The following is an 18424-nucleotide window of genomic DNA, read 5'->3' as shown; positions in this document are numbered from 1 at the left end:
CATGAGAGTAGAATCACTCTCCTGGAGAGTTTCTGATCACATTTATAATCCTATAACAAATGCAATAAAGACCATGTTACAAGGACATGATAGCAGAAAACTCTCCTGGAGAGACTTTTTAAAAACACATTTCAATCCTTAATGATTGTAATAAGAAAAAGATAGAAGAATTACTCTCCTGGAGAGATTTTTTGACAAATTTACAAACCAGTGATTAACTGCAGTTGTGATCTTTTTTTTTAAGTAATGTTTTATGCAAAATATGAGGATAGAGAAAAGCAATGAGCAACATAACAGAGAAAAGCAAGGAAAAAATTCTAGAATGAAAAATCAGGTACATAAAAAAGTTAAGTTTTTAAATGGTTATCTAATAGAAACTACAGCATGAAGATTTAACAGCGCACTAGACCCATAAAGCATGTAGAACATAAATACTGAACACCATTCTTTAAAATGTCTTAATACAGTTTTATGTATGTTTTATACTTCACATTGTCTCATTCGGTCAGATGATTCCTGAATTTTAGATTGTTACTGAAAATAAAGTGATGAATTTTCTAAAATAATTCACTTATGAAAAAATAATTTTATAATTATTGTGGTTTGGTATACAGAATTCCAATAATTGTTAGTCATCAACAAAAGTTAATCTCCCAGGTCCCTCATTCTTCATCCATCTCCTGTATCTCTTCCATCGGGAGTCATTTGCCATTTTCTTCTTTAGCTCCTCCTCTTGTTCCTGTTTGTAGACCTGCACAGAATCACACCATATGAGCAGGGGGACAGCCACTGGACACCTTCCTGGAGGTTACCTCCCTAATCACAAATAAGAGGCCCCCACTTTGCTGATTCAAAACTCTGATGTATCTACCAACATTCTCCTCTACCAGCTGCCGTCACCACCCCTCCATTCTTCCTTGTGCTGCTGACTGTTTCAAGGATCCACCAGAGCCAAGAAAAACCAATAAACTGGAGGCACCCACAGCACCCACCTGGACCTGGCCTGATTTTCAAAGAGCAGCAGTAAGACTGATAACAGGGGAGTATGTGAAGTCTCTACAGAGTTTACAAATGAGCCAGCAGAGCCTTTGAGAGCCCAGGGCCACGTAAAACTTTTTTATAACTGCTATTTATTAATTCTGAGTTAATCTAGCATGTTGTGAAAAACTAATCTCATTTGCAAGGAACTAATTTGTTTGTGTTTTAAAAGACTATAACCAGAGATTGCCAAATACTTCCAATACTTTATAATACTTTAGTGTGGTGAATAAAGGGAGCCTTTTTTGCAAAAAATAATTCTCTAGCAAGAAGGGAACATAAAACTTTCTGGTATTACATATACCAATACTTTTATCTTTAGTTCACCGATGGAACATATGATCCTAATTCAAAAAGAATTAAGCATTTCTTTTTGTCTTGGCTAACAGCAAAGAGTAACTATACTTTTCCTACCACCAAAATGAGTTTCTGTTTAACCGATGATTTTTTTGTTTTAATTAGTGTAACAAAATGGCATTTTTGATACCATCAAAATTTTAAAACAGAAGTAAATAAAAAGTTAAAACTGCTATTTTTTTAAGGTAGAACTAAGAGCCCCATCAAGATAAAATAAATAAAGGCCACATTAAGTTGAGAACAGAATGGAACAACACAAATACAACATATTTCCTGTGAACTCTGTATGATATCTACTTATGTCAAAATTAAATGGAGTTGCATTTTTCACTTTTGCAGCTATTCCAAGGTAGTAGTATACACTCTTTGAAACTTGTCTTATATACTAGTAGAGTGTTTAGGCAAAACACATTATTCTTTAAAATCTTGGACATTGTCTCTAAACCCCAGCTATGAACTGCAGGTTTTCATAACTGCCAGAACCACCCTGGAAAAAACTCTAAAATTTAAAATGTAACAGCTATCCTCTAACCACCCCCCCAGCCTCCATGGCGACACAATATATGTAATTCAGGTTATAGCAAGAAAAAATCCACTTTTGCGACTATGAAAGAAAGTGTGCTAAATAAATCAATAGTATAAATACGATGATTAAACTACTTCAAAAATAATCTTTTTAGTTCAGAAATATTAATATACAAGCTAATAATGCTTTATTTTTATCTTTTGTTAAGTAGACTGAGCACACATATAACATGCTAAAACATCCTAGAACATTTGCCTAGCAAGTTCACTTGCTCTATACACTTAACAGCAAACCTATATTTATCTTAAAGAATCAGATCTGTATTTACTGATTAGTGAAATCTTTTTTAGAAAGCCACCTGTCAAAAAGAACACTGGTATAACAACTAGATGGTTCAGAAGACAGAGCCAGGCCTAAGGATGGGAGGTTCTGGGTTCAAATGCGACTGCAGACACGTCCTAGCTGTGTTAGGCGCCCCCGCAAGTTCCAGCAGGCTTCACTAGGCAAATAACTTCCAAATCCTCCCCTGTGCCTGCGGCCCTTGTTGGCTTTCTCTGCCCCAATGTCCTCCTGGTGTCTCACACTCAGCATATCTAAAATGGATTATGTCACCCTTTTTCTCAAGAAGCCTCTCTCTGGGGCAGCTGGGTAGCTCAGTGGAGTGAGAGTCAGGCCTAGAGACAGGAGGTCCTAGGTTCAAACCCGGCCTCAGCCACTTCCCGGCTGTGTGACCCTGGGCAAGTCACTTGACCCCCATTGCCCACCCTTACCAATCTTCCACCTATGAGACAATACACCCGAAGTACAAGGGTTTAAAAAAAAAAAAAAAAAAAGAAGAAGCCTCTCTCTCATCATTCAGATAAAACAGACATTCTTACAGTTGAGTTGGAAAGACCTTCACAAATCAGTTCCAACTTGTTTTTTTAAACTCTTACCTTCTGTCTTAGAATCAATACTGCGTATTGGTGCAGAAAAGTGGTAAGAGCTAGGCAATGGGGGTTAAGTGACTTGCCCAGGGTCACACAGTTAGGAAGTGTCTGAGGCCAGATTTAAACCCAGGACCTCCCGTCTCTGGGCCTGGCTCTCTATCCACCTAGCAAACTAGCTGCCCACTACTTTGCTCTTCTTCAAGAACTCTGCTGCAGTTATGTTGCCTTATGTGACATTTCCGGTTCTGACCTTTGCATAAGCTGTGTCCTGGGCCTGGAATGTACACCTTTTACCTACCCCTCAGAGAACCCCTTGCTTCCCTCAAATTTCAGGTTGAAATGTCATCTACAAGCATATCCTGAAGATGCCCGCGGCTGCTGGGCCCTGGCCTCTGCCCCCAAACCACTGCTGCTAGGACTTTTGTTTCTATTCTACATCTATTACTTTATTACATGCCACTCTCCTCTAATAAAATATAAGGCATAGGCATAGTACTTGGCACATAAGCAAGAGCTTAATGAATACCTGATGAATTGAATCTTTAACTCCTCAAAGAAGAGTTAGCTACATTACTGTGGACTAAGTTTGCAGAAATGTTAATATTTTCAGGTATACATTTGGAAAGCATTTACAGAAAATTTTTTTAAAAAAGCAACCACCTTAAAATTTAGGCAAATATTTGAGCTACTTCTTATTTTCATTTATCTTGGAATAACAGTATTCTTTTGACTATATTTCATTCACATATTTTATCTGTTAAAAATGAACATCTGAGGTCAGTTTTCAAAACTGAACTAGTTGGAATAAAGTAAGCCAGGACTGAAAGTGGTCAATTCAACCAAAGATGTCTTCATGCTATGCAAACTGTTAAGCAATGCTGCCTCTAGCTACTTACTGCAATTTTCTCACATGAATGGCACAAAAAAGTCAGATCAGACTGAATTTTTCTGATATATAGACCATGCCTTGTAAAAATTCTTCTAAAATATCTAGTTAATATTGCAAGAAGAAAACTATAGAAAGCAAAAATAGTTTTTTCTCACTGACAAATATACTCACACTTTCCTTTTATAATACATTTAAATAAAACTAAGCATCTTTCTACTTCTGATATTAAAGAATACACAAAATTATTAAAACAGTTTAGGATACTCACTTCATAGTTCTCTTTTATCCATAGTTTCCGTTTAAGAAAAGTTTCTTTCTGATGATCTTCCAGACTGTCAAACTGAGATTCAGACATTTTCATATATTTACGAATGAGATATAGCCTCTCTTCTTCTCCATACTTTTGACCTTTGATATTAAAATGATAAATCCACCGGCAATACCAGACTATGTATGCACACAGGTGATAAGGAGCTAAAACAATTTTAAACAGCAAAATATCACCCACTTTAGGTTTCTGATAGCCTCCTTTTATATCTATTTTACTTTTTATAATATTTTTGATGATGTTTTCTTCCTCCTCACGGATTTCTTCCTTGGATCGTCTGTTTTTGCCTTTCTCTTTGGCCTTGTTAAGCAGCCCTTGCTGCTTGGCAATTTCAGTAGCTTGAATACGATACTTTGGCACTGTGGCTAGGTAGTTGATGGCCTCATTATAGCTACTCCACCAGCTGAAAAACTAGAAATATTTAACAAAGAAAACAGTCACTTTTATTTGCAAATATCACTCTAAACTAAGCAACAAAAAGTTAGCTGGTCACCAAAACCACCCAACAACCATACATCTGTATAAAAGTCTTATATGTATTAGAAGACAAAATTTAGTCCATTTTCAAAAAAATCACAATATGATAATACAGTAGCAACAACAGATACCAAGTTCTGACTTTAAGTCTGAAGCTCTTTCCACTACTCCATACTGCCCCTAGATAATCTAGAGAAATATTATAACAGTCATAACAATAACAGCTAACACTTTAATGCTTGCAAAGTCCATTATATACACTTTATCTCATTTGCTTCTCACAAAAGCTATATAAAGTAGGTACTAATATCACTTTTCTTTATAGAGAAGAAAACAAAGGCTCACATCTTAGAACCTTAGAACTGTGAATTGTTTCTAAGAGAGAACTGCATTAAGGGCTTGGCAAAAGGGATTAAGTGACTTGCCCAGGGTCACACAGCTAGGAAGTGTCTGAGATCGCATTTGAACCCAGGACCTTCCATCTCTAGGCCTCGCTCTCAACCAACTGAGCTACCTAGCTGCCCCCTACTTCTCTTTTCTATCAAGGAGAAAGAGGCTAAAAGGTAAGATAAGTACCAGATCTTCTCCTGCATGCAAATAATTCCATTCTATGGTAATAAGCAGTCTCCCTTGAGGTTGAGATACCCTTTCAAATATGTTCAGCACAATGAACAGGCAGCTTTCAAAAGAAGAAATAGAAAGGAATGGTCCAAATCACCAAGAGAAATGCACATTTTAAAGCTGAGTGAAGTTTTAATTCATATCCTGAGACAAGCAAAGATGACAAAATACGAAAATAACTACTGGAAAAGGCAATGGAATTATAGACCTACTAGTGGAGTCATGAACAGTCATACTATTCTGAAATACAATTTGAAATTATGCTAATAAAGTCACTAAAATATACTCTGAAAATGTTTGACATGATTTCACATGTATAACTGATATGTTACTTGCCTTCTCAATGGATAGGGGTGGCAGAATATTTGCAATTCCTATCCAAAATGTGTGTTTATGTTTGGTATATGTTGTCCATGTAACTGCATATAACAGTCTGGACAATAGTTAGTCTTAATATGCTTGGTTTTGTTTGTTTTTTCCCTTTGTGGGTGGTTGCACATTTTGGACAGGATTTGCAAATGGACACTGATTTGTGTCAGAATCTAAAAGGAAAAGGAAAGTGAGTTAGATTACTTTTGGGAAACTGCAAAGGTTGTTTAAGACCCCCAACTTCTAATTAAAACAAAGGTCCATTTAAAAAATATCCTACCAGTGCCTTCTTCCATATGGTTATAAGTTATAATTTCTTAAGTATTAAAAATGAGTACTGTTCAGAGTACAATGCAAAAGCCCCTGAGGTTGTTGAGAAAGCTGTTAACATATAATATGAAGAACTAGAGTAAAGCCTATCATCAAAGAAATGCATGACCAAACAGGTTGATAATACAAGGAAGAACAAGGGATAAGTGAGGGGGAGCCATGATTGTCCTCAGGATATCAGAAGAAATCAAGAAAGGTCCCTAACATACAAGGTGGACCACTTGTACTAAATACATGGGAGCGTGGACAAGAACTGCAGAAAACTGGCAAGTTATGTGTAGATTATAATCCCTATCCATTAGAGTATTTGGATAAGCACTGACAAAATACGAAGAATTCTGAAAGACTTAGGAAGACTTGTACTGATATAGAACAAAGTAATCAATCAACATTTATTAAGCACCTACTATGTGACATGCATTGTGCTAAGTACTGGAGATAAAAATATGAAAGTGAAACCTACCCTAAAAGAGCTTATATTTGAATGGGGGGAGACAAAATGTTCATACAGAGGCCCAATATGTAAACAGATACAAAGTAACTAGGCAAGGATGGAGTCGGGGAGGAAGACCCCAGCAGCTATATGGATTGACTAAGTAAGGCAACAGGGAGAGATTACAAGAAGTGAGAAGGGAGGAAATTCAAAGCATGGGAGCCAGCCAGTGAAAAAAGGCACAGAGTTGAGAGATGATTGCATGAGAAAGAACAAGGTCAGTTTGCACGGACTAAAGAGTTTTTGCTGAGGGAGGGACTACATAATGGAAAGGTAGCTCAGGACTAGGGTGTAAAAATGGATTGTTTTTTTACATTTTGACTCTTGTGTTGGTAACTCAGTACTCAGTTATAATATGAATTTTTACCCTTGAATTTTACTTATTACATAGAACCATAGAATGTTCAAGCTGAAAGGGGCCTTACTCTAGAGAGAAAAAAAATATTGAATTATAATAATTGTCCCAATAATCTAATCTCTTGTCATATGAAGGTTCTCATCATGGTGGAAAGATTACTCTGTTGCATTCCTTAGAACTGAGAACTAACGATTTTCATAGTACATTCCCTTAGAAGGCATTATTTCTGAACATGGATAACTTTATATCATTCAACTGAATTAACTATCCAAAAAAGGAACAATCATTCAAATTCTATTAAATATCTGAGGATGAAAGTTCCAAAAGAATCATAAAGCAAATGTCCTTATCTGGTAACTATTTTATTTTATTTTTAATTCATTTTAATGGACACTTTTAAAAAACAATCTGATACTGGTAGACTGTTAGACTAAGATCAATAAAAAATAAAATAAGTGTCTTGCTCAAGTTACCCTCTTGTTCATTAAAAATTAACTGACATCAGTCCTCAATCTAGGAGCAAACACACATTTCTTTTACTGAAGTCAAATAGGCATGAGATCACTGAATCATACATCTAGAACTGAAGGTGCCTCAAAGGCCATTTAATCCAATCCCCTCATTTTAAAGGCATGGAAATTGAGGCCTAAAGAGGCTAAGTGACTTGCCTGAGGTCCCCAGGTAAGTATTAGAATAAAGATATGAATGAAACCATGTCCTGATCGCAGAGCCTATACTCTTTCTACACTATATCACATTATCTCCTTACTCCTAAATGGGAGGCTCATATACTATCATTTCTTTTCCTGAATAATTTCTTTTAAAATTATGAATGAATTATCTTCAGAAGTAATTACAAAAAACATGAGCAAAATCAACAGCAAGGAAATATTCTGAAATAAGACAAAAGTCAAATCTTTCAGGAAAAAAAAATCTTTCCCATTTCTCTGAACTAGCCCACAAAAATTGCCTTATTCTTATCAGGTACTCAACTTACACATGAATGTTTATGATTTGTATGAACATTTCATACAGGTAAGAAACAAATGGCCTCTAAATTTTGTTTAATTTTAGATATATACTTTCCCTAAATTAAAAGGTTTATTGATCATCAAAGTTGCAATTATATTCATGCATTCATATCTTGCCTTAAAAATAATACATTTCATGACTGGTTTTTTTCTATGCTCAGAAAACAAAAATATTTTTGACACATTAAAAAAAATAACCCTTAACTTCCATTTTAGAATCAATACTGTGTATTGGTTCTAAAGCAGAAGAACGGTAAAGGAAAGACAACAGGGGTTAAGTGACTTGTCCACAGTCACGTAACTAGGAAGTGTCTTGAGACCAGATTTGAACCTGGGACCTTCTGTCTCTGGGTCTGGATCTCAATCCACTGAAGCACCTAGCTGCCCTTTGATGCATTTTTTAAAAGGAGAAAAGTATTAGAGATTAAAATTATAATTTAGAAAAAGCTCTGAGAAAGGCAAATGTTTGTGTCAATATTATAAAATGAGCACCTACAAATAGTAACCATTTCCCCAAAGCAAATGGGCTTAGAAAGTCTCAATACTTCAATTTAAATTCTTGACTTTTTGATGAAAGGCTCTTGTGCTTTCAACCTTTGAAAGGCAATTTTCCATGAATTTACCCAAAGCATGGTGGTGGAAGAATTTGCCTTAAATGTGTAAGGAAGAATGGCTTCTTGTAGTGTGCCAGGTGCTTTCAAGATATTGAGGAGGCTATGTAAATTTCCTGAAAAGGGTTACAAAGAGCTGCACCTCCAGACCTCCTGAGAAAAATATCAAAAATTGCAGTGTAGAAAGACTGTTAGCAATGGAAACAGGAGATAAACCACGGAGGAAACCAAAGATTCTTCTTCCCATTATGAATTAGGAAGAAAGAAACATTTTGTACTCCTTAATGAAAAAGGAAAATTGAACGTTCTGAACTCTAGAATTTGACTTGGGAATAAACAAACAGCTAAAATTTAAATGGATATCTTAATTTTTAAAAATTCTTTTAAAATCACCTGCATAGATGTAAATACTACATCCATAATACAATCTTGACTCAGGAAGGGATCTTATTATAAATATCATTTCATCTAACTTGCTCATTTTACAGATGAGGAAGCCTCGAGACTCTTCTCTGGGCCAAAAATCGAGCAACCAATAACATCTTGACATGCATTAATGATAAATTCATCCTTTAAAAAAATGAAGGACTTAAGAAGGGTATTTCTATCTGGGATCTGAGTCTTGCCAAAAAAGGAGAAATTAGCTGTTGGGATAGAATAGAAAGGAATGTTGTGAGAAAGTAAAGAAGTTCTTGGAAAAGTAATGAAAAATGTATGAAAATTGTAGCACCATAAAGTAAAAATGGTATCAGGAGTACAAGGCTCAGAAGGAAATGAGATGAGCCAAGAAAGCTAATGCCAGCAAGAAAGGTAGGGATTTTAGAAAAGTTTTATTGAGGATAAGAGTAAAATCTGAGAAAATCACCTCTACTTGGGATGGATGAAACAATGAGGGCCTGATGATAGAGAAATGGAACTTATTCGACTCTTACTCTGTTATCTCTGTCAAAGACAATGACTTTTTTTGGACTAGAAAAAAGAGCAAAAATTACTAACAAAGTTGATACCCAGAATAATTAGACAGTCCTGGGATATCTATTTGCCCTTAAGTTCAAGCCAATTGGCCAATATAAACTATATCTTGAAGAACTGCTAAACTACTACTATTCTGTAATCTTTGAAAGACCAAAGAGAATGGAAGAGGATTATTGAGAACAGTACCAGAGAAATGTAAAATGTCCCAATTTAAAAAAAAGAAAGGGATGCAGCCTGGAAAAAAACCCAGTAATGAACTTGATTTTGATTCCTGGAAAAATTCTAGAACACATTTTTAGAAGATTAGTTATCAACTAGAAAAGGAAAAGTGATCTCAGAAATAATACTATTACTTCATAAAGATATGGTCATGACAGACTAATTTTATTTCTTTTTTAAACATAGTTATTAAAGCCATATAAAATAAAATAAGCACATTTTAGCAAAAATCAATTATAAAGTTATGAAATTATTTTAGCAAAGCATTTGGTAAAATCTCATATTATTTTGTGGAGAAGATGGAGCTGGGCAAGAGTACATTTAGATGGATTCAGAACTGTTTGGAATGGTCAAACCTAAGAAGAGGAATTAATAGTTCCACATCAATTTGAAAGGCTATCTCCAGTAGAGTGCACCAATGATCTGCACTAGGCACTATGCTGCTTAAAATTTTTACAACTGACTTGGATAAAAGGACAGATGGCATCTTAATCCAGTGTGCAGATGACACAGGATCCAAAGAGATCTTGTTAGAGTATGACATTAGGACAAATCTAGGAAGATTAAATTTAATAGGAATTAGTGAAAAAAATCTTATACTTTGATTCAAAGCATCAAAACATGAAAAGAGGGAGACGTATATAGTAGTATGAATAGCTCACCAATAGCTTGTCTGAAAATGAGAGTCTTGGTAGCTGGGCAAGAGCACAATATGAATCAAGAATATCATATATATAGATATATATGTGCCCCCCAAATCCCTAATGTAGCTTGTAAACTGCATTAAGAGAGGTATAGCTTCTAGGAATAAAGTAGCAACAGTCCCACTACATTCTGCTCAATCAGATTACATCTGGTTCTGGTTCTCAAGTCCATATTTAAGTACACAAACAGGTATAAGTACACCTAAAGAAGGTTCTGAAACAACTAGTTCAAGTTCACACCACATGATTATTTGTTTAAAAAAAAAACTGAAAAAACTCTTAAGGACATTAAGCCTGGAGGGGAAAAAAAATTGGGCAAGGTAAGAGAAGAGTCTGACTATAAGAATTTGAACATCACACTTTAAAAGCAGTCCAACTAGGATGACCTGTAATAAATAATACTGGTGCTAAAAACTGAGAAGTCATATCCACCACTTCCTCACAGTATGAAATGTGGAATTAACTCTTAGACACAGTGTTGGTTGGCTCTGTGTGTGTGTGTGAAAGAGACAGAGAAGGGTTTGATGGGAATAGTCAGGGCAGGGAATAAGAGCTTAAAGGGAAATAATTATAGCATTAAAAAGCAAAAATGAAACTTTTAAAAATAAAAAATAAACTCAATTAGATAGCTGGATAAATGAACCCTTCTTTCACAAAGTCAACATTTAATCTAATGTTGAATATGAAACTTTACTTAATTGTATATATAATTTACCTAGGTACATCTTAAGTCTATTCCAAAACAGACTCAGGGTAACAAAAAGTACTATCTAAATACTCAAAGAAAAAAATATACCTGAAACACGGAGATAGCACACACGGTGACGATAATGACAATTCTGACATCTACTTTAGGAGCTAATCGTCGACTGTAGTAGTGATAATAATGGCTATAGTACTCTTCAGGATGATCCAGCATATAATCATAATCTTTACGTGTTTCTTCATCCTATAAAATACAAGATACTACATTTTATCATTTCAGATATCCAAATGTTTAATATGCTAAATCTGGAACATTTCATAACCCAGTATACATACCAGTAATGTTCATTGGCACAACAAATTTAACTTTAGAATTTTAAAAGTAAACCTGTTATACTTAAGAATTTAAGCTCTCAAGATCAGAAAACGCTCTTTTCCATGAAGCCTGACAGCTTTCATAAATTATTTTTCTTAAAAGTTGAATAGCAAATATTAATATTAAAAATACACTATTCTGAAATTCAATATTGTTAATATAGACCTCACTTATTAAGATTTTTTGTGGCAGCAATACATAATAGAACAAGCACTGGTCTTGAACTCATAAGACTTAGGTTCAAATCTCAATGATGCTATTATTTTACTCCTCTATGTCGTATCCCTATTTATTTTACTTCCCTGTTTAATGATGTACAGTGATGGCAAACCTTTTAGAGATCATGAGCTGTGCCCTGGCCCCCAACTTTGAGCAGTGTCCTCCCACCCCAAGCCTTACCCCGACAAGGGAGAGAGAGAAAGGGAGGGAAGTGGCCTGTGTGCTCCACTCAGGGGAGGTATGGTGGAGAGGGAGAAGGGAGCAGCTCTGCAGAAGTCCCTCTGCCTTTCTAGTAACCAACTCTGTCAGGGAACAGTGCATGTGCACAGAGAGGTCTCTGCACACATGCCATAGGTTTGCCATCATGGCTCTAGTAGAACACAAGTTCCTTGGGGGCAAGGAGATTCTCATTTTTTGTCTCCCTAATATTACTAACACAAAATAAGTGCTTACTAAAAGTTTGTAAAATTGAATCAAAATGAATGTGAGCTTGAATTGTTTATTCTGAGCCTCAGTTTCCCCATGCATAAAATGGAGGTAATAACACTTTATCTTCTACCTCGCCAGATTGTTAGGAGGATCATGAGATAATGAAAGTAAAACATTTTATAAACCTTTGAAGCATCATGTAAATGTTATTATATTAGTAAATATTAAATGTTATTATAGATCTATCATTACTAGAAACTTTAAAGCAATTAAAATTTATCTCATTCTCCTCTGTTTCATAGTTACTTTTGTCTCTTATTAGACTGTTAGTGCTACAAGAACAGGTTCAGTATTGTATTAGTCTTTGTATATTTAATACCCTGGTACAGGGTCTCATGTACACTACTATGATAGAGATTTAATAAATGTTTGATGAACTGGCCTTATTGATCATGTTTTTATAATACATCCTATAGAAATGTAGACTGCTCCATTAAAGAATACCAATATTCATGGGGCTGCTAGGTGGCTCAGTGGAATGAGAGCCAGAAGGTCCTGGGTTCAAATCTCACTTCAGACACCTTCTAGCTGTGGGACCCTGGACAAGTCATTTAACATCCATTGTCTAGCCCTTTCCACTCTTCTGCCTTGGAACCAATACTCAGTATTGATTCCAAGATAGAAGGTAAAGGTTAAAAAAAATATTCCATAAAGACAAACTTAAAAAAAACTTGTCATCTGTCTTAGTATCAATTCTAAGATAGAAGAGCAGCAAGCAAGGGCTAGGGACCTGGGGTTAAGAGACTTGCCCAGAGTCACACAGCTAGGATATATCTGAGGCCAGATTTGAATCCAGGTCCTCCTCATTCTAGGCTTGGTGCTCTATCCACTGGGCTACCTAGCTGCCCCCAACGCAAACTTAAAAAGCATGTAAAAACTTCCTTGAATATAGGTGGGAGCAAAGGTGATGCCTAACATGTGGAATCATGTTTCAGCTACCTGATGACAATGATGACCAATGAAGAGCATTAAAAAGTAGATGGAGAATGGATCAATGAATGTTTTTAGGTCTACATGACTGGATGGTTCTCACATCAAGAGTTATCCATAAACTGATAAATGATCAATGGGTATGAATAGGCAATTTTCAGATGAAGATATCAAGTTATTTATAATCATATGGAAAAATGCTCTCACTCTTGATTAGAGAAATGTAAATAAAACAACTCTGAGGCACCACTCCAGATTGAGGTTCCAACCTGTCAGATTGGACAATATGACAGAAAAGAAAAATGATGGAGGGGATGTGGAAAAATTGGGGACACTAATATGCTGGTGGTGGAGTTGTAATCTGATCTGGCCCAATCATTCTGGAAAGCAATTTGGAATTATGCTCAAAGAACTCTAAAACTCTGCATATCCTTTGATCTGGCAATACCATTACTAGGTCTGTATCTGAAAGAGATAAAATTTTAAAAAGGGAAAGGTATCCATTTGTACCAAAATATTTATTGCAGTTCTTTTTTGTGGTAGCAACAAATTGGGATTTATGGGGCAGTTCATCAATTAAGGAATGGCTAAACAAGTTGTGGTATATAACTGTAATGGTATATTATTTTGCTATAAGAAATGATAAACAGGATGATTTCAGAAAAATCTGCAAAGATTTACACATGAACTGATACAAAATGAAATGAACAGAACCAGAACACTGTATATAGTGTCAGCCATATTTTTTGATGAACAACTCCGAATAACCTAGTTACTCAGTAATGTAGTGATCTAAGACAATCCCAGAGACTCATGATGAAAAATACTATGTGCTTCTGAGAAAGAATTGTTAGTATGATGCAGACTGAAACATGCTATATTTTACTTTCTTTTGCCCCCCCCAACCACGTTTGAGATCTTTTCCACAAAATGATTAATGTGGAAATATGTTTTATATAACTGTATATGTAAAATCTTTATCAGATTACTTACCATCTCAGGAAGGGGGGAAGGGTTGGAGGGAGGAAGTGAGGGAACATGTGAAGGAGTGAAAAAATTTGGAACTCAAATTTTTAAAAAATGAATGGTAGGGGCAGCTGGGTAGCTTAGTGGAGTGAGAGTCAGGCCTAGAGACAGGAGATCCTAGGTTCAAACCCGGCCTCAGCCACTTCCCAGCTGTGTGACCCTGGGCAAGTCACTTGACCCCCATTGCCCACCCTTACCAATCTTCCACCTATAAGACAATACACCGAAGTACAAGGGTAAAAAAAAAATGAATGGTAAAAATTATTTTTGCATTTAATGGGGGGAAAATAAATTATTATTTTTAAAAAGCTATCCATGACGTCAAATTCACAGCTTAGACCATATCGTTCATATAGCATTCATTAAAACATGTAGTAGGAAAATGACATTTTAAATAATCACAAATAAAGAAAAAATGTTTTAAGACTATGGGACTTGTCAATTTCAAACAATAAAATCGAAAGGGAAATGTCGCAAGCTTGTAACACATGCCAGTTTAGAAACTTATCAGAAACAGGTTCCAAAGATAGGTTTTTGATCTGTAGCTAACTTCTTTCTCAACTTATTTGCTGGCTTACAAAACTCTGGAGAAAGAAGCCAAAAAAACCCTACTATTGTAAATATTAGAAAAGATTAAATAAACAAATGAAAAGGACCTTATTTTATGGTTCCCTGCCCCCAAATTGAGACAAAAGACTCTTTAATGCAAAGATGGCATGGGAGACGATTTTGGAAAATGTGGGTTGAGGAAACTCAAACTGTGGAAAAAAATGCAAGGAATTTTTTGGTGGGGGATGAAGGAAAGGAAATTTGAGGGAAAACAAATACAAGGTTTTTTTAAGTGGCTTTTGCAAATCCAAAGACCCTCTGTTGGGTTAGAAATGTAAGAAAGAAGAAATTATTATGAAAGCAAACCAAATTTTAAAATGTCTAGTAACTTATAAAAGAGGCAAGGGTAGTATAATGGATAGAGAGTGGACCCGGGAGTCAAAAAAGTCCTGAGTTCAAGTCCCACCTCTGACACATACTTGCGCTGTGACCCTGTACAAATCATTTAACCTTACAGTGTTCCTAAGTAACACTCAGAGATCAAAAGCCTCTGGTAAAGGGATTTTCCTCTTCAGGAATTTGAACAGCAAAATCACCAGGTACAAATGAATTTCTTTCTAAAAGAACCTATCACAGAAGTTCTATTTCAGTGCCGCACTGTGACATCCAAGCAACACTGTGTTCTTGAAAGGCACAATTGTGTACAATCTCACTGACAGACAATATTGTCTGATGGAGCAGTCTCAGAGAGGTTCATCAATAGTAGGCAGCTACAGGATGAATTTTTTGGCCAAGGAGGTGTCCCAAACAAATATATTTTTTTTAAATTTTAACATTTATTAATATTCATTTTTAACATGGTTACATGATTCATGCTCCCACTTTCCCCTTCACCCCCCATACTCCCCCACCCATGGCCGACACACATTTCCACTGGTTTTGTCATGTGTCCTTGATCAAGACCTATTTCCAAATTGTTGGTAATTGCATTGGTGTGGTAGTTTTGAGTCTACATCCTCAATCATGTCCACCCCAACCCATGCGTTCAAGCAGCTGTTTTTCTTAAATGTTTTCTCTCCTGTAGTCCTTCCTCTGAATGTGGGTAGCGTTCTTTACCATAAATCCCTCAGAGCTGTCCTGTGTCATTGCGTTGCTGCTAGTACAGAAGTCCATTACATTCGATTTTACCATAGTATTTCAGTCTCTGTGTACAATGTTCTTCTGGCTCTGCTCCTTTCGCTCTGCATCAGTTCTTGGAGGTCTTTCCAGTTCACCTGGAACTTCTCCAGTTTGTTATTCCTTTTAGCACAATAGTATTCCATCACCAGCATATACCACAGTTTGTTCATCCATTCCCCAATTGAAGGGCATACCCTCCTTTTCCAGTTTTTTGCAACCACAAAAAGTGCAGCTATAAATATTTTCATACAAGTCTGTTTATTTATGATCTCTTTGGGATACAAATTCAACAATGGTATGGCTGGATCAAAGGGCAGGCATTTTTTTATAGCCCTTTGAGCATAGTTCCAAATTGCCATCCAGAATGATTGGATCAGTTCACAACTCCACCAGCAATGCATTAATGTCCCAATTTTGCCACATCCCCTCCAACATTCATTACTCTCCCCTTCTTTCATTTTAGTCAATCTGCTAGGTATGAGGTGATACCTCAGAGTTGTTTTGATTTGCATTTCTCTAATTATTAGAGATTTAGAGCACTTTCTCATGTGCTTATTGATACTTTTGATTTCTTTACCTGAAAATTGCCTATTCATGACTCTTGCCCATTTATCAATTGGGGAATGGCTTGATTTTTTATACAATTGATTTAACTCCTTGTATATTTGAGTAATTAGACCCCTGTCAGAGTTTTTTGTTATAAAGATTTTTTCCCAACTTGTTGTTTCCCTTCTGATTTTGGCTACATTGTTTTTTATCTGTACAAAAGCTTTTTAGTTTAATATAATCAAAACCATTTAATTTACATTTTGTAATTTTCTCTAACTCTTGCTTGGTTTTAAAATCTTTCCTTTCCCAGAGATCTGACAGGTATACTATTTTGTGTTCACTTAACTTATTTATAGTTTCCCTCTTTATATTCAAGTCATTCACCCATTCTGAATTTATCTTGGTGTAGGGTGTGAGATATTGATCTACCAAACAAATATTTTTTAAATAGTCCTCACTACTGAGCACACCCATTCTGTTTCTACAGTGATGATGGCAGAATACTAAGAGACAGACAGGAGATATGGCAAGAATCACACAATTTTTAAGGTGCTTGGAAAAAATTAATTTACTACTAACATACACATAATCATAATATTTAGAGCTGAAAGGTCTTAGAGACCATCAAGTCCAATCACCTTATTTTTCCAGGCATGAAAAGGTGAAATGATTTGCCCAAAGTCTGATAAATACTGATAATACTTCTGAAGAGGATTTTGAACCCAGGATATTTGTATGTCTTTAAAGAGAGGTTCCCCCCACACTCAATTCATTTTAGTTTGTTGATGCATTAATGCATTAATTGTGATACTCCATTAGTGTTCCTTCATGCTAAATGAATTAAAGTTAATGAAGCTAGTCCACTTTAGAGTCAGTCATTAAGTCCTGAATGATACACAGATCTAAGAGAAAATGCTCATGGTTGTTGGAAGAATATAGGGATAAAATATGCATTTTCAAATTCAAACCCAATATTAGTCCAAATACAGGCTGCCCTCAAAGACTATTAAGTCTTAACATAACACCAAAGGGGAAAAGGGAGTCCAAAACATAAAACCCCCTGCTCTTGGCTGTTTCTAGATAGTGCAGGCAGAGGTGCTTTCATATCCAAGTCAAAAAGTACTTCTCATACTCTCTACCTGACTTGCTTAAGGTCATTTTGCAGAGGCTTCTCTTTTTTAACAAGCATTTCTGCTGTCTTTATTTGGGCAAATTCTTCTCACCTCTCACACTAAAAAAAATCTTGTCACTACAATATTTAATAGTCACCTACTGTTCCCCGCTGGATTCAAGGGGGCTATTTTATCCCTGGGCTACAACCTCATGCCCAGACTGGCCACTATTCAAAAAAAATTCTCCCTCCCCAATTTCTAAAACTGGATTAAAAGAGGCAAGAATCTCAATCTCAAAGGCATTTATTGAAACCAACATTCCAAGATGCAAAGTAACGGTGATTTCCTTGATATGATGTAAAAGTACAACTCTGCAAAGTAGTGTATAATTATTTCTATACACTATTTATAGATAAGGAAACAGGTTCAAAAAGGCCTAGGATGATTACAGTGGTCAAGACAAGGTTTAAGAGTAGTTATCTATGAATCTGTCACCAGGATTCAAAGAATCAGAGTTGGAAGGAACCTTGGAGACTCTCTTGTACAGAAACCCAGGTCTGCCTCTTGCTAACTTATGAACTTTAGACAAGTCATTTAAGGTCTTTGTAAGGGAGATAAGGGATTGTTCTCCGCGGGCCCAGAACAAAGTCTCGGAATTGGGGGAGTGGGGGGTGTTAAAAGGGTTACGGGGTTTTCAGCAGCTCAGCCTCCGGCCCTGCTGCCCTTCATTCTTCCTCCTTAGCCCCGCCCCCGGCCCAGGCTCACCTTGAGGATCTCGTAGGCAGTGGCCACTAGCAGAAAGGTCTCCTGCGCGCTCTCGGGGCTTTCGCCGCCTGCGCGCCGCACGAGGTCCGGGTGGTGGCGACGCGCGAGCTGCCGGTAGGCGCGCGCGATCTCTGCCTTGCCTGCCTTGCGGCTCACCCCGAGCACGTCGTAGCAGTTGTGCGAGCCGCAGTAGAGCCCCTTTACCAGAGCCCCGGCCCGGCCCGACAGCAGCAGCAGCGGCAGCACCAGCAGCAGCCACTGCCGGCCCCC

The 18424-nt window shown here is 36.5% G+C and overlaps 1 protein-coding gene across 1 annotated transcript; it reads right to left on the bottom strand.

The window, feature by feature from the left end:
• Positions 1–214: 214 nt before the first annotated feature.
• On the bottom strand, positions 215–18424 carry DNAJC25 (DnaJ heat shock protein family (Hsp40) member C25; the record flags this gene model as incomplete). Its single annotated transcript, XM_044679125.1, has 4 exons — positions 215–751; positions 4008–4478; positions 11052–11204; positions 18155–18424. Coding segments are annotated over 4 exons (1017 nt in total), but the record flags the coding sequence as incomplete, so codon positions are not given.

The sequence above is a fragment of the Gracilinanus agilis genome, chromosome 1, assembly GCF_016433145.1.
Source record: "Gracilinanus agilis isolate LMUSP501 chromosome 1, AgileGrace, whole genome shotgun sequence".
Taxonomy (NCBI): domain Eukaryota; kingdom Metazoa; phylum Chordata; class Mammalia; order Didelphimorphia; family Didelphidae; genus Gracilinanus; species Gracilinanus agilis.
Note: the sequence above shows the minus strand (reverse complement) of the source record. Positions and strands in the feature narration are given on the sequence as shown.